The sequence below is a fragment of the Cryptotermes secundus genome, unplaced genomic scaffold (genome assembly GCF_002891405.2).
Source record: "Cryptotermes secundus unplaced genomic scaffold, Csec_1.0 scaffold979, whole genome shotgun sequence".
NCBI classification, from domain to species: Eukaryota; Metazoa; Arthropoda; class Insecta; order Blattodea; family Kalotermitidae; genus Cryptotermes; species Cryptotermes secundus.
This window is the reverse complement of record NW_019736411.1, coordinates 1,004,000-1,029,177: the sequence shown is the minus strand read 5'-3', so window position 1 is coordinate 1,029,177 and position 25,178 is coordinate 1,004,000. Positions and strand designations below refer to the sequence as shown.

Genomic DNA, 25,178 nt, shown 5'->3' with positions numbered 1-25,178 from the left:
TTCTAACAGGCGTTTCAGGGTTAAACCGGCGTTCTCGTCCTACATGGGAGGTCCTGGACCCAGGTCCTGTGAGTCTATGCACCGCTTTCAGTTGTTCCCATCTCATTGTTTTCTTCATACGTGGGGACGAACATGGCCGCTCCCCGGGCGACACAATGACACTTCTTTGCCGAGTTGTAGCAGACGGTGCCTCAAATCCACAGATCAATCGAAGGCATATAATACACACAGCCCATGACGAAACCGTAGGTGACATTGACGGCGAACATCAAAGTCATCATTGCACTCCGTCCCAGTGTCAACCCTAATGACACTTCCGTAAAGACGGGGAGGGTCTCCCATATCGCCATCTGCAGGACGTACGGCCTGGTTAAATTCTCTGTCGAACTGTCCTCCAGTGATTTCCGGTATAGTGATTGTCTCTGATGCTCCTCTGTCAGTGGTCACGAAACATGTCGCCTATCAGTCACTCGGTGTTTAGGCTGTGATGAGTCTCCCTTTAAGACGCGCTGAGCTGTAATGAGGTGGCGGGAGTGAAAGTAACAGCGTCTTTTTTCTTCTTTATGCTTTATCATGATTCATTGCTTGGCTTACTCCTTAACCTTGAAGATAGATGCAAAATCTTTCTCCTAAACTTCAGCTGACTTTCGCCGGGATAATTTTTTCTTTGGCACTACAGCCCCAGTGGGTCTAGGCCTACCTCCATGAACTTTTCCGTTCACTTTGGTTTTACTAGATCTTAGACATTCGGTAGGACTCCTTGGGCGGGTGATCAGCTCGTCGCAAGGCCTCTACCTAAACATCCATGCCCTGAGTGGGATTCGAAGCCACGATCCCGGTTTCCAAACCAGCGAAGACAGTATATGCCTTAGACCGCTCGGCTACCCTGACCGGCGCCGGGATAATTAACAAGGGGTGATATTCCAAGAGACAGAGTTCTTCTTACGTTAGGTAATTCATAGGAATATGTGCCTTCTTTAAGGCAAATTATGACCAAAAGGCGAACGCTTTTATTTCCAACTGAGAATAATTTGAGTGATGTATTTCGCATGTAGAATGCTGAGACGCCGCACCCCACAGGCAACTAATAGTTGCCCAACCCAGTAAACAAATCGTCATAGTAGCTATGATTAGGGCAGTTTATCGACATCTCGCCTGGTAACTCCAGTTTGTACAGCCAGTGAGAGCAATATTGAAAATGGAGACAGTGCATGTCATGTACAGGAAGAAGCTTCACTGGGATGCAAGGTGTGGTGACAGGTTGGGGCGTAACGGTACAGAATGGTGCCCCATCCGATGTTCTGAACGAAGTGACAGTCCCCATCTTGTCCAACAAGGAATGTAGGATGACTCCATATGGCAGCAGGAAGATCACAGACAATATGATGTGCGCTGGTTACCCTCAGGGCAAGAAGGACTCCTGCCAGGTGAGCCTATATTTTTGGAAATTCACCATCCAAATCTCTTGTAGCACTCACTCACTCATGGAGCTGAGCCATTCTTGAGAATCCGCCAATTTTGCAGCTACTCAAGAGCTACCAAGCATTTTATGGAACGCGAAAGTTCATTACCTTGTTCACAATAGCCCTCCAATAGTCTCTATCCTTAACCAGATCAATCCAATCAGATCTCTTGTAGCAGATTTAAAAAAAGTAAAAAGGAATAATTTAAAATTCTTTATTGATATGAACATTTTTAAACGAAAATAACATGCACATATATACCTCATGTAATGTTCAGACGCACTGAATGAATAGCCGTGTGTGTGTGTTTGTTATGAGAGGATACAGGTTCAGTAGGTACGTATAACAAAAGTGATTTCATACAGTCAAATCTTCGCTAACTGGATTGGACTCAGTAATTACTGCCAATTGACCTGAACCCAAAAGAGACAAGCTCGTATAGTTCACTGTTGTGTCAGAGAAAGACACCAGGCAAGGGAACCGAGAGTTTCAAGTCTATTGAAGATTGTGCGGTACTGACACAATTATTCAGGAAATCTGTTGCAAGTACAAATAACAACAATATGAATCCATATTACTTCATCTGCCTGCAAGAATGACTCACGGATTTATTTTGGTTTTATTGAATTAGTTAATCTGTTACTGTCTATACCGAAAATATACTTCCTGTCTCCATATATCTATTTTTCAGTTCCCTTGTCTAGTTGGATTAATAGGAAAACATACACGATTCATAAATCTGTCCGTTCCAATTGTTGCACTTTACTTGGCAATCAAATGCGTTTTAATGCCTAAAGCAACATAGTATGTTGTATTCACAAGATTGGTTATCATTCAGCGCGACTGCGGCAAATAATTTGAGAAATGTGTCATATTTTAATTCTTAAAAAAATTATTTAAATGAAAATGAGATTTATGCAATGTTTTTTCTTGAAACTGTCATGCTTTAGTTACAAGGTTAAAGTACAATGAGTGTTATAGGATACTGAGAAATATAATTGTTTCAATGAAGTTTATTTTAAGAAGAACACGGAAGTAGAACAGGGACTCCCTCTACTCAACATTAATCATCCAAAACTTCTGTTCTTATGTCTCCAGGGCGACAGTGGGGGACCCCTGCATGTTGCCAATGGGACAGCGCACAGCGTTGTTGGTAAGCTGATGTTTCAGGAGCTAATTCATATTAGTGCATTAAAGGCATTAGTGCCTTTATCTGTTCCGACAAGTAAATTTATGTGGATCAGTAAGCATGAATTATCTTCTCTCTCCATTAAAAGTGTTGATCGGCCGCGCCATAGCTCAAGCGGTTAGTCGCTGCCCCGGTTCGATCCCGGGTCTGGTCAAGTGCGATTTGTGGTGGACAAAGTGGTGCTGAGGCGGGTTTTCTCCGAGTACTTCGGTTTCTCCTGCCAATCTTCATTCCATCAAATTCTCCATAATCATAATCACCCGGAGCAGGTACAATAGGCCAATCAGTGGCCGCCGTGACAAGTGGACCCAGTTGGACTCCACCCTCCACTAAGCGAATTAAAATAAAAACATGTTGATCTGGTAAATGCCCAGGTATCGCTAATATACACAACAGTCTGTCAAATCGATGCGTCTTCCCCTTTTTGTATTATGCGGTATGAAGCGGAGTCAGACTGAGTGGTCACCCACCCAAATCTAACCTATCACTGTGTCGCTTAACCTAGTGTACTTGTCAACTACTTTATTTTCTTTGTAGCATGCTCTTCTTTGTGTCTTCTTGAGGATTTCTCTGTTCCGTGTGTGTTGATGTGTCTTAATAATATGGTGCTGGATTTATATGATTTGATGAAACCGAATCCTTCGTCTTTCTTTATACTGTTCTGATCTAATTTTGTTGCTCTTGCTTCTTTGAGAAGTCGGCTAATGCAGTCTGATGTTTTGGCTAGCACTTCAGTGCCTCACAACTTGATTCGTTGGCCTGATTCAGCGCTGTGCTTCACATTCACCATGATGATGGAAACAGAGGAGATCTCTGACACTTTGGTTGTTAACCCAACACTAACAAGTCTGATCACCAGAGTAGAAGTTAGCATATTTACTATTAGCTGCGAGAATTCAAATCTTGCATGATGTATTCCCTTCACTTTTACTGACAAACAGCTGACAGATTTTCTGTTTCTTCGATCAAGAATGTGACCTTTACAATTTATAAAAATTGATTAGGTTGATAGTTCAAAGGCATATTCTTAAACATGTCCTGAAATGTTATTCAAGAAAAACGTTTCTCTGCAACACGTAAATGTTAAGTTAATAGCGTCGCTATTCAAGTTTTATGTTTTCCTGTTCTTAAATAAGTAAGCACTGCGGCGTGAAGGACTGGATGTATAGATTCACATTGACCTCGGCATTAGCTGGAGTAGAGTGTTCAGCTTCACGCCCCTTCCGCTTTACACCCGGGGAAAGAGCCCACGGTACTCATTGGATAGCATGTTGGGTGGACCCCAGTGTCGGTATGGACGACGTGGAGAAGAGAAATTTCTTGACCTCACCGAGACTCGAAATACGACCCCTTGGTCATTCAGCCCGTAGCCAGTCGCTGTACCGACTGCTCTATCCAGGCTCCCGTTGAATAAAATATTACGGAGTTCTTCTGTGTCATATTTCTGTTTCAGCAATGCTGGAAATGCCCCCCATATTTTACGTAAAATATCTTCTGTCAGTATCAGACTGCAGCCACAGTAAATGAATCGAATTCAGTTGAGACGCATAGAAGCTGAATCCAGCTTCATTCTACTAGCTAAGTCCAGTCGAGTGAATCTGGCGTTCTTTAGTCAGATTCGATTAAATTCGACTGGACTCTAATTGGTTAGTGCGACCCCAGATTTACCCGTTTCTCTCTGTTTCTAATTTTCACGCTGAATGAACATTACCGGTTTCTGTAATGTATTATCGACCCATATCCGCCCCCCCCCGTTTCTCTTGCGTAGTGACCGTGTAATGCATAATGGGATCACAGAGCGGCGCCAAGGAAGCGAATAATTCAACATAAATAAAAGAGAATATAGATTTATAGACTTCCGTAGCTAATAAATATGAAAATCCATTGTTTCAATGCCAGTTATTTAAACATTTCCTGGCTATTTTTCCAATAAACATCCGTCAAAAGAAAGGATGGATGAATGAATGAATGTATGTTTGCATGAATTAATGAATAAACAAAAGCTTGATACCTCATTATGGGTTTTGGTGTCTTTTATGGGAACAAGAAACGTGGACGACAACGATATTTGTATTTCAGGAGTGGTGTCTTGGGGTGAAGGGTGTGGCTTGCCCAATCACCCAGGCGTATACACCAGGGTGAACCGGTATATCACATGGAACAAAAGAAATACAAGAGATGCGTGCTTCTGCCAATGAAACTTGTGGCGCCATGCTGCTTAAGCTTCATCTAGTCTTCTTGAGATGCTGAACGTTATATGCTCGACACCGTCCAACGTACATAGTTTATTTATTGTAATTTGTTAACTTTAATGATTTTTAAATAAATCATAATAGTATCACCACACAAATATGGAATTGTAAGATTCGCCGCTCTCAGCATATCCGGCATTCGTTGTATGAATTTGATTTCTTGGAGAACAGTAAGAGTAAGAGTCAGGAGCAGGGTACTCGGTGTTCGATTCCTGGCAGGGTAAGGGATAGCTCTCCTTGCCACCACATCCAGACCATTCCTGGGGTCCATTTAGGTCCTTGTCCAAATTATACCCAAAGTGTAAAATGGTCGATTATCTCATGCACTCTTGAGATGAAGAAGGCACGGATCTAAACAGTGATACCCTCGTGTATTTTATGGTGTTATGTTTAATTAATCACAAAACACAACTTTATTTATCTTAGCTTTACTTGAAACTGTCCTTGCTTTTTATTTTCCTCTTTCTTTCCGTGTTAGTCTTATGACAGCTTCTTAAAATAAATATCACTTCAGCATCTTTCAAGTTACCATTCATTATGGCCTTGGGACGGGGTTTTTCTGAGGACTTCGGTTTCCCATGCCAATCTTTATTCCACCAAATTCTCCAGCATCATAATCACCTGGGGCAGGCTACAATAGGCCAATCAGTGGCCGCCGTACTTAGTGGACCCAGTCGGATTCCACCCCACCACTAAGCGAATTAAAAGAAAATTACCATTCACATCTTATTCAGCCGCACGAAAGGAACATTCTAAAAGAAAGGTATTCAGTAAGCAACCAAATATTAGATTTCGACCATAAGAACCGACTATAGTAAGACTGTAAGTAACATATGAATATAGAAAGGTAATGCTATCCCTGTAACGGGTCGTGGAGGCCCATAGGGCTGTGAGACGTCTAGGCTTACAGATGTCTTTGAGATTGTCAACCTTACGCGCCGGGCGCCCTTTACATCAAGGAAGATTTCTGGTACTCATTTCTATAAGAGCCTGAGTCGACCCCGAGACCTGTAGTAATGCTGAATGGATTAGATAAATTTAAAAATGCAGTAACTTAATCGGCAATCGAACCCGCGACCTTCTTGATTGAGCATAATGCCTCAACGAACTAAGGTACCGCGTGCCCCACATATGAACATAAAATGATAAAATTTAATGAAGATAAACGTATCCTTATTTGTGGTTTTTTGGTTAAGATAGCAGTATCCCAAACTATATGACATAGAATACTAACATTAATAGTGAAAAGTGAAATGCTGTCCAGATATTTCTTGAAGGGACAAGAAAACTATCGAGATTTCCGGTCTTCCGGCCAATCAAGAACACTTATATGGTATGCATGGAACACGTGATACATACATGCAACATTTTAGTCGAAAAATCTTAAGGAAGAGAGACCAATTTGTGGCTTAATTGCACATAGAATAATAAACTTATTACAACGGATCCTAAAGATATACTGTGCTGTGAGACTGTGACTGGAAATATCTGTAGTCCAGTGGTCATCTCTTTTCAAAGCAGTAATGAACTTTCAGGTTTCGCGAAGAATGGGGGCTTAATTGACTGCTGAATTGCTGCGTGGATTGAGTTAAAAAATAAATGAGACCGAAATTTCACAATATCTCACATGTAAATACTGAATTTGTTTTTTTTCATTGGCGCTACAGCCCTCATTTGGGCCTAGGCCTGCCTCTATGAAACTCTCCGTAAATATTGAATTACTAAATTACAATCAGGTGGATATTTTCATAAAAGGCAGAGTGGAATTTAAATACGCTCAGAGAAAGCCGTGTAAAACAAATAAAAGCTGAAATTTTCTCAAGCGAGCAGCCATTTTATTGTTGAGAAAATAAACATATTTCAGAGCGTAGTCAGTAGCCAACATAATTCTGTTAAAATGAACGGTTTGAGTCACGATACTTTATAGACTCAATAGTATTTTGAGTAATTTAATTTGTCCTCTTGTTTAAAGACCTGTATTAAGGACAACATGCAGACAAATAAAAAATGTTGTATAAATAGCTAATGCCTTCGAAATCCAATAGCCTATAACGAAACAAAATTTATCTTCATGCTCATGTAGTTGCTAATTAGCTAAAGGTTCTTGCATAGATCTACATATATGGAAACACCGTGACAGTGTACAAGACAAGAGAACAAAGTCTAAATATGTAAGTGTCCTTCTAATTGAAGCACAATAGATCACTGTAGGTCGCAGTGCAAGGGCCGAGAAGGTCCACCCCTTGTACATTCATCCCTTCTAATTAGGTTCTAACATTAGAATAATTCGCTTGCTGAATATGTTCACATTAATGTAGAAGAGAATGACACAGGCTTCGGTGCGGGGATCAGTCCAAAATGAAATTGGTTACTTGAAGAAAAATATCGACTACTTTTTTTCTTAGTAACTAGTCAACTGGGTGGAAAAGAGTCCTTGAGGACCTGTAAGTTGCGCAAGTAGTCAGTTAATTACCATATTTTGAAATTCAATTACTAGTCAATAAATATTGAACACAACATAATAGAATAACACGGAATGGAGAGGTGTCGAAGTTTGCATTTTTCATTTGTTAACATTGTCTCATATTTTTCAAACCCGCAAAAGATATCTTTTACAATATAAGATTTGAGGTTTTCACAGCGGTGACTATGAAGAATGTCGTCTTCTAGGATGTGGCGTCGTGTAGATATTGTGCAAACCGACGTTTCGGAGGAACGTATTGCCTTCATCCTCAGGGTATAAAAATCCGCGAACGAAGAACCAGTCTGCAGCCACCCGCTCACGCTGCTACCTCGATCGCAGACTTTTATACCCTGAAGATGGAGGAGATACTTTCCTCCGAAACGTCTGTTTACACAATATATACACGACTCCACATCCTAGAAGACGACATTCTTCATATATTTTACAAATATATTTTGCATACATCGGTTTCTTGTAGTTGTATGAATTCAAATATTACGCTAAATGACTATCAGTTTCTAGCGAGTGACACACAATTCACACAGACGTATCATAAAGTCCTCGGAATGCTGGAGCTTCCATTACTCAAACAGTTTAGCTGATCCCATCACTGAGTGTCTGCACTTGTAGCTTGAGCAGCACCGTTACTCCTCGGGGTTTGTTCCTCCACAGCTGCGTTGTTCAGCAACCAAAATGTTTCCATCACCCCTTTTCCCTGATACAGAAAACAGCAGAAACTGAGACAAAAATTTCAGAAGTGCAGTTACTAGAATATGGATACCTGAATCCTACATCTGTTTCAGTTCTTGCCATTCGTTGTCTCAAAACTGCAACGCAATAAGGAGGTGCGCAGAATATGCAGCGGATGTAGCCGTAATCGGGACCTATAAATTGTACATGAATAATGGAACACGCGATGTTTTCAGCTAGACTAAATGCAATGACGTTCATCCTCATAGATACGGAGCAAAATATATATTGCCCGGGACATATTTTGTCTTAGTTCGTCGGTTGCATCTATAAATTCCGCTGAGATGTGTGGCAGGCTGAACGGAATGCCGATATTTTGATATTGGCACTCCGTTGGGCCTCCACATTCCATTAGCAATTGGCTAGACTCAGAATAAGAGAGCTTTAGATTTGTTCAAAAATTTCCTCTGTAAACAGAAACTAGATATTAAAAATCTGTATTGATGATAGACAAGATGTTCCAGTAATGAAATTCAGAGAGCTGAAGTTTTACCTGATGCGTATATTTAACTGGAAATTAATTTTCATCTTCTTGATTTTTTATACTCCCGGAAATATTTATCTTGCTACACCTGCTCAGAAAGCATTACCTCTGTAAAATTATTTGCTTATGTTTTAGTAGTATCTCATATGTAATTTAAAAATCCGACACCAGCAAATCTGTAGCTGCCAGCTACGTACTTTCACTGTGACGAGTCCTCTGGGTTCTGTGACATACTGATCAGGAAGAAGTTGTCGAGTTGTTGTCGATATGTGAATCTTCCCAGGCTGAAAGCAAAGCGAAACACTCAGCTGTTATAGAGAAGAACCAGCAGGACAATTTCTCCGATCACAGATGGTATTGGGAAGGGGCGCGTCGTATCATATGTCTGAGATATTGCTCTGATTGAAAATTAATTTTTGGCTAGTTGGAAAAACCTTTAATAAAAGAAACAGAATATGAACCACACACCAGTACAGGCAGATAAATCATGCATATGAAATATGAGTGGATCCTTAACGCAAAGTAGAATAATTTATTATGGACTAAGATGTTATGAATAATCAAATAATTTGATGATCCGCAATCCCTCAATTACTAAAATATTTACACAAATATATATGTATCGTTTATGCTTAATAGGATGCTGGATAGGTCCCGGAGCCGTTCAGGACGCTATGGAGAAAAGTAAATCTTTTGCCCCTCTCCGGAATCGAACACCGCCCCCTCGACCCTCCAGTCCGCAGTCTAGTCGCTATGCTGACTGACGTATCCCTATTATACACACACACACACACACACATATAAATATACACACCCATGGATAGAATTAATCTTGGAGAACTAGGGGGGTGCAGTGGACTGCATTGAACTGGCTCAGGATAGAGACCAGTGGCGGGCTGTTTTAAACACGGTAATGAACCATTCCTTCCTCCCTTCCTTCCTTCCTTCCCCTCGGCTCTATAGCTCAGGATGGGCTTTGACCTCCTGAACAATCTGCCTCCATTTTTCTCTATTCTTCCACCCACCCGAGGCTGATTATCTGTCTTCAGAACAATTTAGTTTTTACCGGGTGAGATTTTAGCCTCACGCCCAACCCTCTGGAGAACCAGGCTATCCCAGCATAGCTCTCAGGGTCTTAGGAGCTGTCAAACCCCACCACCGCAATAAGGTGGAGACACCATCGGTCGGGAGTAATGAACCATTGGGTTCCATAAAGTGGTGGGATACTCATGAGTAGCTGAGCAACTTTTGGCTTCTCAAGGACTCGGCTAGTTAATGTAAAGCTTAACAAAAACGTAAGAATTTGTATTACTGTGTCTTTGATAACGATCCTGGGATCAACCCTTGTCGGACAATAATAGAATTATATATAGACGTTGTATTTGGATACATGAAACGGAGAGTTTCATGGAGGTAGGCCAAGGCCCAAATTGGGGCTAAAGCGCCAAAGGAAAAACAATTGTATACTAACAACATACATCTCTTGCACTACGACAGAACCTTACGATTTCAATCCGAAAATACACACGAATATTTTGCAGTTAAGTGTATTAGCGTTTCGTGACAAGGTACTCACCATGCTTGTGGTTTGCATTCTGGCTGCAGTGTTGACGGTATCTCCAAACAGACAGTATCGAGGGACCTTGAGGCCCACGACTCCAGCAACCACAGGACCAGAGTGGATTCCTGTTATTCAGAAGAGATTGCAATGTAGGAGACAAGCTGCAGAGTCAAGGAACCTTGTTAATCAGTTCATACTAAGGTTTCTAAGTTGTGGAGAAAATTTTTCTTCTTACATTGCATATCATTGTCGACTTATATTGCCGACACAAAACCAATTATAAAAACAGTAGACTGGGATTCAAATTAAAATAATTCGACATCTATTGCTACAATGTATTAGTTTCATCACGTATTAGTGACTAGATACGGGGTTTGGATTAGTAATTGGAAATATTGAACACTTATAAATCTTAGCTAAAGGTAATTACGTGTATAAGGTTGACGCTACATCAAGCACTTAACTACTCACTACAGCACACGATAATTCTCCTCTTTTCACTTCACGTTGCCTCGTAACGGTTTGCAACAGTCTCGTCTGTTTACATCCTTACTGGCTCGTGACTCTCTCACACCTAACTCAACCGTCAATTTTCAACAAATGACTCCAACTCACAGCCTTCCAGCCATGGTTCACCGTCACTGCGTTTATGTTGTGTGTAGGTAGCGGCCTTGGGACGGGCTGATCCCCCGTCCAAGGAGTCCTGCCGACTGTGTATAGATTAAGAAACCGAAAAAGCGGCCAAGATTCACAAGGGCTATGAAGACATAGATAAATAGATGGATGGATAGATGGATAGACAGATAGACAGATAGATAGACAGATAGATAGATAGATAGATAGATATGTATTTTGTGTTAGATATTACTATTTTTCTCCACAGAGATCTCATTTTTTCGTTAAGTAATTATTAATTTACTTTTTTAATTCGTTTAGTGGGAGGTGAAGTCCAACTGGGTCCACTCGGCACGGCGATCACTGATTGGTCTATTGTAGCCTGTCCTGGGTGATTATGATGAAGGAGAACTTGGTGGAAAGAAGATTGGCAAGGAAAACCGAAGTACTCGGATTTTCGTTAGGTAACACCAGGTACTGTAAAAATGTCTGCGACATAGCTTACTTCTTACGTTTTAAGTACGTGACTTGTAGTTTCGGGTGTTATGTGTGAGTTACATATTATCAAGCTCTTTGGCTTTAATAGCAAATAAATTTGTTACTGAAGAGTTCTATTTTCTGGGATATAACCCTCAATAACCACTACCGTGAGAAGCTGAAATCCTATAAAGTAGTAAATTTTATAACTTTGATAATAGACACATGAGATTCGAGACTTTCATATGGTGAAGATTTACAATATTTTGTCATTTTTTAGTTTATTCACTAAGTAGTCTATTAGATGGATACCAAAGTTTCGGAGGAACTTAATGCTGTCAATATTGAGGAGTGAAGAACTGGTCATGGGAATTATATTCTGCAAGTCCATGAATAAGAAAAGAGTATGGACCCACTGTCATTAATGATGGATTGTTGCGTGATGTACAGAGTCGTTTAAACTACAGAGAATATATATTTGATGAATAAAATTTGAAGACGAGTTTAAATTATGAATAGTTAAGAGATATGTACAGAGGCGGTTCTGAGTTATACGAGTATAAAGAAACTCCCAGCAACTGACCGATTCTAATTTGTATGCTGATTCCTGAAGGCAACTGAAGCTGCTTGACGTGCCGGAGTAGGCAGAGGGAGACATCAGCAACGTTCTCCGCATGCTGGGGTGTGTACTCTGGAGCACCGCTCACTACCATATACACCTGCCCCACAGTCTCAACCTGGAGTGACAGAAATTGTGAGTGCAGAATTTCCAAAATATTTACTCCACATAAGTTGAGTTAAAGTCGACCACAGTGGCCTTGACGCCAAAAGCGCATAATATCTTCGCCACCAAGGGATTCTTTATATAATAAACTTTATTTTCGGGATCGAACTTGGAACCCTTCGAATACTAATTGGTGGGTTTCATTCTAGAGCCTGATTCCTGCCAGTATACGCCTTCGTGGGGTAGTGTTTAAATAGTTAAGTACAGAGACAACTTTATCTTATTGGCATCATAAAATAACCCGCGCAAAGAAAGAGAAGATTCCGTATTCCGTAATGAGGGGGTGGGTTTCCCCATGCACTTAGACCGGTTAGTGGTCCATTGTGCGTCCCCCTTTAATTTCTACTGTCTCCATACCCTACCAGTACTGGTGCTTACTATCAGCCCCTTTCTGCCAGCAAGGTTCCAACCTCCTCTGGCAGTGGTATCTAATAGTTAGTTCCTTTCTGTCAAAGAGGTCCCCCCTCCTCTGGCAGTGGCACCTAATACTTCCCCCATCTACCGGAGGAATTGGAAACTACTTGGGCGGGACATGTTGCATAATTTTGCTCAGAGGTCTCCTAGAGACACGAGGTTCTTTTACGTGCCGTAAATCTACGACACGGGACCCACGGCTTGAAGTCCCTCCCGGAGGACTTATTCCCTGAATTTTTCCGCCCTTAAAAATTCCACGACCTCCGCCGGGTTTTTGAACCCGCGTACTACGAGTCATGAGGTGGGAACGTTACCTCTAGACTACGGAGGCCGCTAAAAAAGAGAAGATACCTAAAGACTGGATTCCAGAAACATCATATTAGTGCTTTATCACATATTTCTCAATGAATAAACAATGTCGAAAATACTACAGGTGAAATGAATCAAAGGTTTTCCACATACTTGTAAATTAATTAGTGTTTAAGAGCTGTTATTGATAAATCTCCTTTTTGGACGCAGTATGTTGAAATTCGTGTTTTAGTGTATGCTACCCTCTTCTGTCAGACTCAGCATGACGGTTTTGATTCTGCTTTGTACTTTCTACTCATTGTGTGCATATTCCGGTTTATTGTTGAGTTTCTTTTGCATATAATGTTGGATGTTTCAAATTATACACAACTTTGGAGGAGTTAGAAGGTACTAAGCACAGTGTAAAAATTAAGGCACGTTCTTTCTCTTTCCTTTAATAATTTCGATAGGCCTAACCTTAAAACTTGAGTAAAAATTGTATTGAGTGTAAAACATGTGACTAATTTTTCTCTACAACGTTCATTCGAAACACTCATATTTCATTAGGCATGTGTGGGTTTCCATTCTTGATGAACACAGAGACTCATGCAGGTTTTTACGTAAAGTGTCAATTATTGTTCCATTTTAACAAAAACTGGAACTTATTCAATAATTTTAACAAAATTTTCCAGTATCGTATTACATGATAATTCATTCAGCAGTCCTCGAGTTGTTAGATGCCCACAGATGGACACAAAAGGAGATACGGACAGTCAGAGAGATGGCTATACAGTTAGTGAAACTAATGAGAATTTTTTAAACTTTTCATAGTGAACGGACAAGAATGTCGACTTATAATTCAATTTACGCATAGCCTGTAATATCCTAAGAACTGGCTAATTACATTTTACATTATGATATTTTATAATTCTCATACCTTGTAGACATTGTAGCGATCCATGAGGGCATCGAAACAGCTGAAGACTGCGTTCATGCTCATAACAACGTCCATGGCGTCCTGCACTGTTGAAGAACTGAAGTCCACCAGCTCACAGAACAGAACGGACACCGCGTCGAAGGACTGGAAGTGAACAAGATAATGTCCACTACATTTAATATTTTAGGCCGAAACTTGAGTACACAGAATAATGATTATAGAATTAAAATTGTATATTATAAATTTGGTAATTTCATGCATTAGAACACAAGTTTTAACAGAAGATGCAATATTATCTCAATGAATGCCAAGTATATGTTGCATTAGTATATGAATGTGACATTAATACTTGCTTTACGAATATTTTAGGATGCATTTTGAGTTGCTTCGGTCATACACCGTCCGGTGATGGGATAGTTGTAAATTAGGAAAGGGAGGAAGCATATGTGGTCAGTTTTAAGGTTCAATCTCAGCATGTGCTTGGATATACTGAGAAAATCACGGAACTTGAGTCAGTCTCCAGGTCGATATTCGAAACTGAACTGTCCCTGACACGAGGCAGGCAGATATACGTATTGTCTCCGATTGCGTACATACAGAGAATATTCATTTCTCGGCACGTCTTAACATTGAAATATTTCACCCCAATTGGGCTAAAACAAGCTGCATGCATGTGTAGATGTCGAAAACAGATGAAAGGAAAGTGAAATGGAGAGGAGGAAAAGGGGAATAGAATGAGAATTAGAGTAATACGAAGGATGAGGGGAAAGTGAGGATAAGAAGACAAAGGTGAGATAAAAAAGAAAAACCAAAAATTGAAAAAATATGAAGATGTTGAGTCCAAGAGGGAAGAAAATAATAAAAAACTTGAGAAAGAGAAAAAATACAGAAAAGAACTTTGAGATATAGACCCATAAAAGGAAAACATGAAAGACGAGAAGAACAAGAAAACGAGAATCAGGAGAAGATGAAAAAGAAAAAGTGATGAATATAATGCTTCGTACGTAATCTGTACATTCTGTTTTCAGGAAGTATTATCCGCAGCTTCTCTCTGGAAAGGTAAGGAACCATTCATTCTATTTGCACTGCAACAGTATCTGCCGGAGCCAGAGGTGAGACGTTTGCTGCTTCATAGGATGGGGCATAGAGTGGAAAGAAGTGTGCTGCAGTGATAAACAAAGTAAAGAGAATGCTTGGAGAAGAGAGCCGTATCACTTTATATCAATCAAGCCAACTAGGATGGCATTTTTCTCAAAAAAAGTAAAAGCAGTAAATCTTTGGTATAAGGGACCAGGATATGAAGGATTTACAATATAACGGATAAAATCTGGCTGTGAATTTTTAGCAGTATCGAGGCACTAGAAAGATTTTGTAGTCAGGAATCTGTTAAAAATAAAAAAGAACTTCAGTACAGAAACCTTTATGTAATCATATTATGTGTTTCTATGTTTATTGCTTGTACTGGCTGGGTCCTGTGGTGTTCTTCAGGGAACATCCTTCACTCTGTTACCGCGGACATCGGCTTTAACCAACAACTCCCCGTTAGTCCATTATAACGATCGTTACCTGTATTGAAGGAAACTGCAATGAACCACAATCGCTGCCACCTCAAGTGCAAGGCACGATAATTTGAAATATAAACAAAATGCTCTGGTTGATTCTTACGTTATTTATCTTCGCCGATTCAACTAGGGAATTTGTATAGCTTGAAATGAGACGGTGCAAACAGCATCGGCAACGTCCTGGAGATATTTGTCGAGTCGCCGCTGAACTGCAGTAATGATAGCGGTCCTTCCGGTAGAGAATCGAAATTGTAACTGACAAAAGAGGCCTAAAACATTGTAGCTACAGCCTGCTCGATGTAAAGAGCTCTGACATTGAGCTCATTTGTTGTAACCCAGATATATAGTAGGGTGGGACTAAGTCCCTTGTTCTGCGGCCACTACTGGCATATTGTACTAGCCCCAGATGATAGGTGAGGGTGATTGTGGAGCAATTGGTGGAATGAAGATTGGCACGGGAAACCGAAGTACTCGGAAAAAACCTGCCCCAGCCCCACTTTTTCCACTACAAATCCCACTTGGCCAGACCCGGGATCGAACCAGGGCTGCCGCGATGGAAAGCCAGCGACTAACCGCTTGAGCTATGGCGCGGCCTTGTAACCCAGATAGGTTTTGTCTTTCATTTTCCGCAGACGTTGACGTTTATTGTGCCTCGGTTTCCTCATTAAAAACCCGTCAAGTGGAAATGAAACGGTCTGGATCGACAAAGCAGACCAAGCAGTCTTGAGAAGTGAGATCAAGTGGAAGTTTCCACCACACTACGTCATAGAAACCATTCGACAGTTCCCATATGAAACACCTAGCCGATTAACGCAGCTGTAAAGCTCTTGAGTCTTGTTCATGAAGCACCCGGTTCGAATACTGGTCGCTGACCGGCTAATGTGTCCCTGATTCATCGGAGTCTTTGCAAGGCTCCACTGCAGAATCGAGAGAGAAGCTTAAATAGACCATGACTGCTTCTTTTTTCATTCAGAATTGTCCTGCAACATGACTTTTTTTTTATCAGAATATCAGAAACTAGATGATCGTCTGTAAATAGCCGGATAATCTACATGTGACGCTGTATTAACAATTTCGTCAGTTCATTGCACAAAATCATGGAATAAACTCATAGAGAGGGAATCGGAATAAGAGGATCAAGGAGAATTGGATGGCCAGAACATGTAGTGCGCATGAGAATGATGAGGAATAAATAATGCACCATTTTTTTCATGATAGCTGTAAAGTCAGCAGTTACGCTAATCATAGAGTCGCGAGACAGAAAAATATGGTAGTGACTTCCGCTGAAACCGGAACCCGGAATTAAAAATTACTGTGTTAGCGGGGACCAGCAGGAATTTACCCGACTGATGGACCCGACTGGGATAAGTAAAGAGAAGGGACAACTTGCGAAATTTGGACGTAGATGGCAAGTTAATATTGTAATAAGTTGGAAGGAAATGTTGTGTGAGAATAAAAAGTGGATTTATTTGATTCGAATAGGATTCTTTGGTGGGAACTAATGTGTATGCAATGAACCACCGAGTTCTAGCATTCCAGTACATTTCCAGTACATTTATACCTTCTCTGTAGTCACACTAGTAAAGGCTGAAGCATAACCCCAAGCAACAATAATAGGTTTCCAGCCATTTATGGAAGTACCTGACATGTATTGAGTGAATTCTTTTCGGTGCGCAGCCTGTCAGCAACCGAACGGGGGATCATGGAGTACAGCAGTTCGTCACCTCTCCTCTTCCAGCAGTCAAGAAGGGTGTAGTTTCTCTCCAGCTCCAAAGATCTCTGCTCAGCTCTCTCGAACATCAGCTCAAGTCTGGGGACAACACGTATCTCAATTTGCCTTATGTACTCTGATAGTTTCGTTTGTATACTTATTACCATTTTAATGCTATAAACGAATTGTTTTGAAATACATCCTGGATTTCCTATACATTTCGTATACTAGGACAAGGTTATCATCGAAAGAAATTATTTCCTAGCCTCCCACAGTCTTCACCCTCCCTACATTGCCCTAATCTGAGGGGTGAGTGATTTTCGTTTCTTGGTCCTGTCCGCGTAGTCCTGTCACTGCTGTGAAGGTGAGCTAGGAGACATTCAAACTTCCGGTTTGTTCTAGACATGGAGAAGGAATAACACGAGATAATCCCTCCTCTTCAAGAAAACAACCAATTCTGTGTAACTCTGCTAGAATACGTTTACAGAAATAACAGACAGGGTGGCTCAGTCGGTATAGCGACTAGGCTACGAGCTGGACAACAGCGGAATAGGGGTTAGATTCTCGGTAGGAGTAAGAGATTTTTCTCTCCTCCATAATTTCTAGACCAGCTCTGAGACCCATCCAGTTTCAAATCCAAAGGGTACGGAGAGGGGGGGGGAGTCTATTTTTGCGGGTGTAAAACATCAGTGACTCGAAGCTGGTCACTCAGTGCAGAGGTTAATGGTGGCAGAGCTATACTTCCGCTTAATTAATTAATTAATGCTTAATTAATTACAAACACATTAAACTATGAAATATTTCTTACCTAGAACAGTGTTGCCATCCGGCTAAGACCATTTCACGGCTTAGGCCGTGCAGGTTAAGGTCGTTGAAGTACAATCCCATGTTTGGAAGCTCATCCAGGTTATTTATTCTGTAAAATAAGAACCGTAAAAACAGCTGCATTTACCCTGACTTCGTTTAAACGGATTATACTAGCCCGATGGGCAGAGACGAAAGTAACTATTTTGGATCCCGCTGCAGAATTTTGCCGCCCAACCGACAGCAATTTATCTGAGAGCCCTCTTTTATCGTTCTAAGTTTATATTGAGTTTTGTAACTAAAATACCTCTTCCGACAACAGCCTGAGCCTGGGGCAGCTCTTAGTACTCCCTCCCTCCATCCCCTACTTACGCTACTTGCAGCTTTTGTTCTGTAGATGGAACATCTGTGGACAAAAATAGCTTCAAACTGTAGTATGAATAAACCAAGTGTTTTATTAAAGTATGGAGTTCTTATGACTATGATCCCAGATAGGAAGAAATGTTTCGCAGTTATTCCTCTGAATATGCTCCCAGATATGTATATTTCGCAGTTATTCTTGTGACTACGCTGCCAGATACGAAGATACTCGTATGTTTCGCAGTTACTCCTGTGACTAGGCTCCCTGATATGAAGATATGTTTCGCAGTTATTCTTGTGACTACGCTACCAGTTACGAAGATACTCGTATGTTTCGCAGTGACTATACTTCCAGATATGAAAATATGTTTCGCAGTTATTCCTGTGACTATGCTCCCAGAAATGAAAATGTGTTTCGCAGTCTTTACCTTTGGGAAGGGAATCGTTTATATAGAGTCGTTATGCAACAGGACAAGGAGTGTGCCTCAGAAGGCTTCTGAATTTGTTATCTTTTCGAGATATCCTCGATCAGAGATATGTTTAGAGGATGGATACTGATGCAGGACCACACAAATGCATTTGTTCTAATTTAGCTACAGCATAATTATTAAATTTGTTGAAGCAAAGCGTAAAGTACGTGTATATCTAAAATAGGGGGAAATTCAATGGGAAATAATTTTCTTCGTACCTTTCATCTCCTCTTTTTTCGTTTCCTTTATCCCTTCCATAACTTTATCTAGTTTGTTCTTTCTCCGTTAAAATAATGACTACTGTTATATTTTTATTTTTCAGATGATTCAATTTCGAAGACGGATCTTCCACCCGTGTAAGTAATTGAAAACTCCAGCGAGAATGACACAGCGAGCACACATGGCCATGCAACATACATACAAGTACATGACCATCAACGGTCTACCATTATATACACCTATATAAATAAATTGATATTTGCTTGTAACTCAGATAATCTACAATTTGCCTCCTCCTCTAGGACGAAGTTTTCGCATCGGACATTTTGATCCCGACAGCACTGAATGATGAAGATGTTCAACATAAAAGGATTTGCAACATAACAAAGGGCCCGAACAACAGTGAAGGGTAAAATCCTTGATTAAACAAAGATTTAATTTTGTTAGAAAGAATGAAAGGGAGGATTCGCAATATATTCAACTGTTCTCAAAACTGAAATCTTACAAAAGGACGTTCAATTTTCGGCAGTAGATTGCATATATATTAATAAAAAGAAGAGAAAAGTCTCAGCATTACTGCGACTTGCTTCTTATGCGGAAGAGAAAAGTCTCAAAAATTCTATTTGTTCGTATTTACAAACAAACATTAAAATCCCGCTGATATATTGGGTTTTTGGACTTTATCCATCGTCCTGGTTTTTAAGATAACTAATAAAAACACGACGTTTCGGAAACTGGATCTGTTTCCGTCCTCAGGCGAAGGAAAACACCTATTCTGTTGGGTCCCTTAGAAAGAGCTAGCCTCAATCACTGGTCCACTGGTCCAGTCCAGTGATTGAGGCTAGCTCTTTCTAACGGACCCAACAGAATAGGTGTTTTCCTTCACCTGAGGACGGAAACAGATCCAGTTTCCGAAACGTCGTGTTTTTATTAGTTATCTTAAAAACCAGGACGATGGATAAAGTCCAAAAACCCAATATATCAGTGTGTTATACACCATCGTCAGAATCCTATAGTAACTACTTAATTAAAATCCCGGTACTGTAATACATGTATTTCCAGCAGCATTCAAAAATAGATTCTTAAAGTGGCACTTCCAAATATGAAATGGCGATCTAATCGTGTTTTTCTAACTAATCGTGTAGAATTATTTATTTATTAATTTAAGAACACTTTCTTAACCGCATAGATTATATGTGGCCGTGTAGGTGAATAACTGGGAATTAAATGCAATCACATACCCACAAACCAACAAAACAGATGCCACATCAATACCAGCACCAGAAGAACCACAAGGAAATACGTGTACATCGGTAGAAGAGATACATCTACACAAAACTACTATGTTCAGAAAAACATGAGAAAACAGTTATGTATGTTTAATTATAATTTCAATGATTTAACATTTTAAAAATCAACATTTAATCTCAGAGGTGAACACACCTTATTGTATACAACGGCATTACATATGACTAAAAAGCCAATATTTCGATATGTAAACACTGGTAAATGTAGGAATACCAGTAGACGAATACAGGTGAATGTAAAAAGTCAAATACCTGATGATGGCTTAAAGAGTCGAAGCATATTGTAAGAAACGACGAATGTATGGTGTGTCCATACTTCCTGTTGTGGAGACGGAATAAAATGAAGGAAAGTAACTTACATTAACTTACTGCATCTGTTACCCTGATACGTGTCTGTGTCCTACTGGCGTGTCACAACAGAACCGCGATTTTGATCCCCTGTGGTGAATGAATTGCCACATATGCTCAAAATGTGTTTAGTCTGAATGATCATAACAACGTGAGACAAAAATTGGCGGGCGCAGCTGATGGAGTAATTTAATCACTTCGTCGTGTCAAAGCTTCATTTTTCATCGCTTGAACTATCTCATTATGCCGCCATTGTGGTTTCACATATTGTATAACGTGCTTGAAATCAGTGATATGCCTCCACAGCATTTCGAATGTAGGAAATATTCAAATATCGCTTTTCTCATTTGGGTCTCTTTTGCAATTCTGTATTTCAGCGTCCTGTTGCAAATCTTTAACTAAACGTCTATGTATCTACAGTCCATCAATAATGCAACAATTATTTGTCACCATTTAACAATTAACACAACATGTTTCGACCTGAAGATGGCCATCTATGGCCGAAACATATTGTGTTAAGTGTTAAATGGTGAATAAACAAATGTTGCATTATTGACGGACTGTGGATACATAGACGTTTAGTTGGACTTCCCTGTTGCATTCCTACTGCAAGGGTAACACTTTCACTTACAGAGGGCTGCACAGAAATACGATAGCCTTGATGTCGTCGATGTACTTCATCTGCCCTTTGAGCAAGATGCTGCGGGTGCCCTGACTGCCTCGTCGGCGGTCCAGGAGGAGGGGCAGTGTCGGCTTGTGCGTAACTTCCACAGCAGCTGCGCTCAACTCATCTTCCGCCTTCGGCGTCCGGATTATTTCCAGCTCGAACAGCACAGAATGCAGGTACAGTGTCTGCAACAAAAGTCAAGTTGTGTTTTATCCAGAAGTACATTGTCACAGCCTGCTTCTCAGTCTATTTTAATATCTTTTGTGCCTTGATTTTACGCGCTGCCAATATCTATACTTTGTTAAATATAATTCTCTCATCTACACCTGCTGTCCCTAGTGCTATCTTAATTTTCATTTTTACAACCTAACTTCTGTATCCGTTTCTCACTTCACCATGTGTTCTGCGTAAATTACCTGTCATATTCTTGTTTAACCCGCAGTGTTTTCCGAAGAATATAAACGCCCATATCATAGGAGAAACCCCCATTTTTGTTCATGCTAGAATTATGAAGTTTGCTCGTTCGTACGTTTTTTCGCAATAAAGCTTTTGGCCCTACAAAATCAATATAGTACATTCACTAATACTTTCAATATCCAACAGGGCTTTTTGTTTCCTTCATATCCTTCAGAGTAGATGCGTAAAGGCGGATTTATCTTTGGCCCTTAAAAGTAGATGTAGGTAACTGAGAAGTAAAGAATCTACACAGATGTTAAAACGTGGACTTTTTTCCTTGAAATTAGTGAAACTGTTACACCAGACAGTATCAATGCAATGAAAGTTACCGGTGACTGCTAGGACCATTAAGACAGAGGCAAGATGCGCGGGGATTGAAGGTGTACCACGTAGCTGTGAATGTTCAGCTTCAAGCTCATGTAAAGGAACACACGTATCCATTACAGGCTTGTAGGACTCTGGGTGGGCACCAGAATGCGCTTGCTTATACTTCTGCCTCGAATCGAACATGTAACCAACAACTGGTTATAGCTCTAATGATTCCGGTTCGTTACCGTGATTATTAATTAAGCTTATTTTCCGAATTTTAAAAAAGTCATATATCACTGCATCTTCTCGGGGTTCTTTCTGGTCGTTGATAATAACGCATTCCGCGGAAAATGGGGTGCGTAAATTGAAGTTAAAATCGTGCAAAAGTAAGCTCAAAAACTTATGTTCCAGCAAAATTTTAATTATGTCTTATGTTATCGAAGTCTAAATTCCGAACCATTATCTGTGGATTTATAATACAGAATTGCTGTATTCCTTAAGTTGAGTGGTAGAGAATTGGCGTCCTTACGGCCTCGAATCATAGCCAACGGCTTCTTAAGACGTTCGGCCGTCCTTTAGTAAAGTCAGTTGAGCTGTCCACATATCCTTACAAGCATCCTTCAAAATCCTAAATTTCAATTATTTGACGTCCGAATAATTCAGTGTTATCTTAATTTCTATTGGTTTAAATTAACAGATGACTATTACAATAACTCTTCCTTACTTCTACGCCACTCTGTGAACCCAGATCATCACTGCCCCCCAAATTCATACAAAATATACTTAATGTGGCAAGTAAGTCAACATGAAACAAGGGCAGGTCTCAGTATGGTATGTGTTGTGTTGTCAGATTTTATGTAAAGTTGTAACTACGAAGAGTTCTGCCTCTCTATGTAAAGAAGAATGTTTGTTTGTTTGTTTGTTTGTTCTATATATATTTCCACATCGTTGTACCTATTTAGGCCAGATTTGAAATGATAACAGAGGACTTCTTTGGGGTGGCTTTGGACGTTTGAAAATGTGGATGGGTCGAGTTCAAGATAACGCGTTTAGCAATTATTTCCTCTGTAAGAAAGAAACTGGGATCATGAGAATAGCGGGATGGGAAAAACAATAGAATCGTAACAACAGAGGGAATTTGAAAACAATGAGAACATGAAAAGAATGTGATAGTGATAACAATGAGTTTATAATTGCAATGCTATCGTTAAGACAATAAGATATTGCCAAAGATAGTGTCCTTGCTAGGATACGTGTGTAAATCTTCTGCTGCTGCTAGGATACTGGGAGATACCCATATTCCCTTCTGCCGCTACTAGACTTATTAAGAAATCTAATAGAAATGAGTATCATGAATATTCCTGAGGGTAAAGGGCGGCAGGCGCATAAGGTTGACAACCTCACCGCTCTCTGTGAGCCGATTGTCTAGAAAATGTGGGAGCCTCGACCTCTCACAACCCTATGGGCCTCCACGCCCTGTTACAGGGATAGCTTTACTTTAACCCTTTAATTAATTTTATTATTTTACAGAGGAAAAAAAATATTATCTTACATTTTTCCAAGTGAAGGTGATGCCCCTAGGACGCCGAAGCTTGAAGCTGTCAGTGACGGACTGTCCTAGGAGGACGTCAGGATTTGTGCCGCACACCTGGAGGAGCTTCTCTCCGGCGGCTAGGATGCGCATGTCCTCATTGAAGACGAGGCCGAATGGGAAGAGACGCATGAGGACTGAGCAGGGGACGGCAGGCAGAGTGAGTCTCTCCAGGTGTGTCCTCTTGTCCGTCCGCGACAGGATAAACTCACGATTATCGAAATCTACCCGGAACTTGACAAGGACCTTCCGTGTACCCGGAACAGATGTCACTTCCTCCAGTACTTTGATGGCTAGTTGTGTGTTGTACAGTTCTTCAGCAATCTGGTACAGTTGACCTGAAAATGTGAAAGGAGATGTGATGACTTAGCAAACTTGAAGATCTTCTAACATGAAACATTTTGTGATGAGTGCGATGTTTAGCACTTTCTAGAGAAAATTCTCGAAGGCCCAACATACGTCATTACTTTTGATGTTTTGTTTATTCTATCTACATTTTCATTATGAATTGGACGTCTTTAATTTTGAATGTTCAAGAACGAAACTTTTTTTTTTAATTTTAGTGGTGTGGGACTAAGTCCCTTGTACTGCGGCCATTTCTGGCCTATTGTACCAGCCCCAAATGATAGGTGAGGGTGCTTGTGCAGCAATTGGTGGAATAAAGATTGGCAGGGGAAACCGAAGTACTAGGAGGAAAGCTGCCCCAGCGCCACTTTGTCCACCACAAATCCCACTTGACCAGACACGCGATCGAACGCGGGCCGATGCGGTGGGAAGCCAGTGACTAACCGCAAAATCCCAACATATCAGTGCCACATAAATTTGCTCAGTCTTCTCGGACCATTGTAGTTCAACTCGGCCAGGCGTTAGAGCTCCAGAAATATCAGTTAATAATTAACCTGTTTTATCTGCTCACGCCATTCATGTTGAAGCATACTGGGATATCTTCATAACGCAATGCTAAATTTTCTGAACAGAATCGTTTGTAGGCACACAGGAACCTGACTTCGTGAACGATTCTCGGACGTCAGGTTAAATCGTCCCTGAGGGCTGAAATACACAGGAAATTAACAGAAGTGGGGATATTGCAGAAGCTTTCCGACATAACAGAGAAAATGGGACGGAGCGCTTGGAAATGAGGACAATCCAGGGATATCCACTGTTGCGCATAATGTGTTAGCAAAGAGGTCGGCGTAGGTGGAACAACATTTGGCATCTGTAACAGTAATAAGGGTGCAGTAGGTTAAAATGTCATCCCTTTGCTGAAGATAAAAGGGAATAATGAGATGGAAGAGAAAGTAAGATAAAGGTAAATTTGTTCCTGTGCTTAACTAATTAAGCACTACGCCATGAAGGCGTGTGGGGGAGTCGATGTATAGATCCATATATTCTTGATCTCGGCACTAGGTGTAGGTGAGGGGTCAGCTTCACGCCTCTGCCGCTTTACCCCCAGGGAAAGATCCTCCGATATCCATTGGATAGGAAGTTGGGTGGGCCACAGAGCCTGTCTGGATGACGTGGAGAAAAGAAAATTATTGTCCCTACCGGGACTCGAATTCCGACCCCTCTGTCGTCCAGCCTTTAGCCAGTCGCTATACCGACTACGCTATCCCGGCTCGGTTTTCTTTAACATTCGTTTTAATATTATACTTTTCTCTATACACATGTTTCTCAATTGAGTTTTACACATCGCATT

At 40.6% G+C, this 25,178-nt stretch overlaps 2 protein-coding genes across 5 annotated transcripts in view; one reads left to right on the top strand and one right to left on the bottom strand.

The window, feature by feature from the left end:
* Positions 1–5,826, top strand: part of LOC111869938 (trypsin-1) — an 87,074-nt gene extending 81,248 nt beyond the window's left edge. For 2 of the 4 annotated variants that reach the window (XM_023861835.2, XM_023861832.2), the window contains exons 5-6: positions 1,225–1,427; positions 2,562–2,822. In XM_023861835.2, the coding sequence (XP_023717603.1) occupies positions 1,225–1,427; positions 2,562–2,774 (416 nt within the window). In that variant the 3' untranslated portion in view covers positions 2,775–2,822. Of the gene's footprint in view, positions 1–1,224; positions 1,428–2,561; positions 2,823–4,731 lie in introns of those variants that run through there. The other 2 variants (XM_023861834.2, XM_023861833.2) reach the window with 2 other exon arrangements.
* LOC111869937 (soluble guanylate cyclase 89Db) overlaps positions 1–25,178 on the bottom strand; it is an 84,676-nt gene that overhangs the window by 25,531 nt on the left and 33,967 nt on the right. Inside the window, exons 4-13 of the mRNA XM_023861831.2 lie at positions 23,444–23,820; positions 21,091–21,311; positions 17,760–17,867; positions 16,882–17,050; positions 13,679–13,822; positions 11,839–11,992; positions 10,179–10,288; positions 8,800–8,886; positions 7,980–8,083; positions 3,396–3,500 (exon numbers count right to left, since the gene is read on the bottom strand). Of these exons, the coding sequence (XP_023717599.2) occupies positions 3,396–3,500; positions 7,980–8,083; positions 8,800–8,886; positions 10,179–10,288; positions 11,839–11,992; positions 13,679–13,822; positions 16,882–17,050; positions 17,760–17,867; positions 21,091–21,311; positions 23,444–23,820 (1,579 nt within the window). The remainder of the gene's footprint in view (positions 1–3,395; positions 3,501–7,979; positions 8,084–8,799; positions 8,887–10,178; positions 10,289–11,838; positions 11,993–13,678; positions 13,823–16,881; positions 17,051–17,759; positions 17,868–21,090; positions 21,312–23,443; positions 23,821–25,178) is intronic.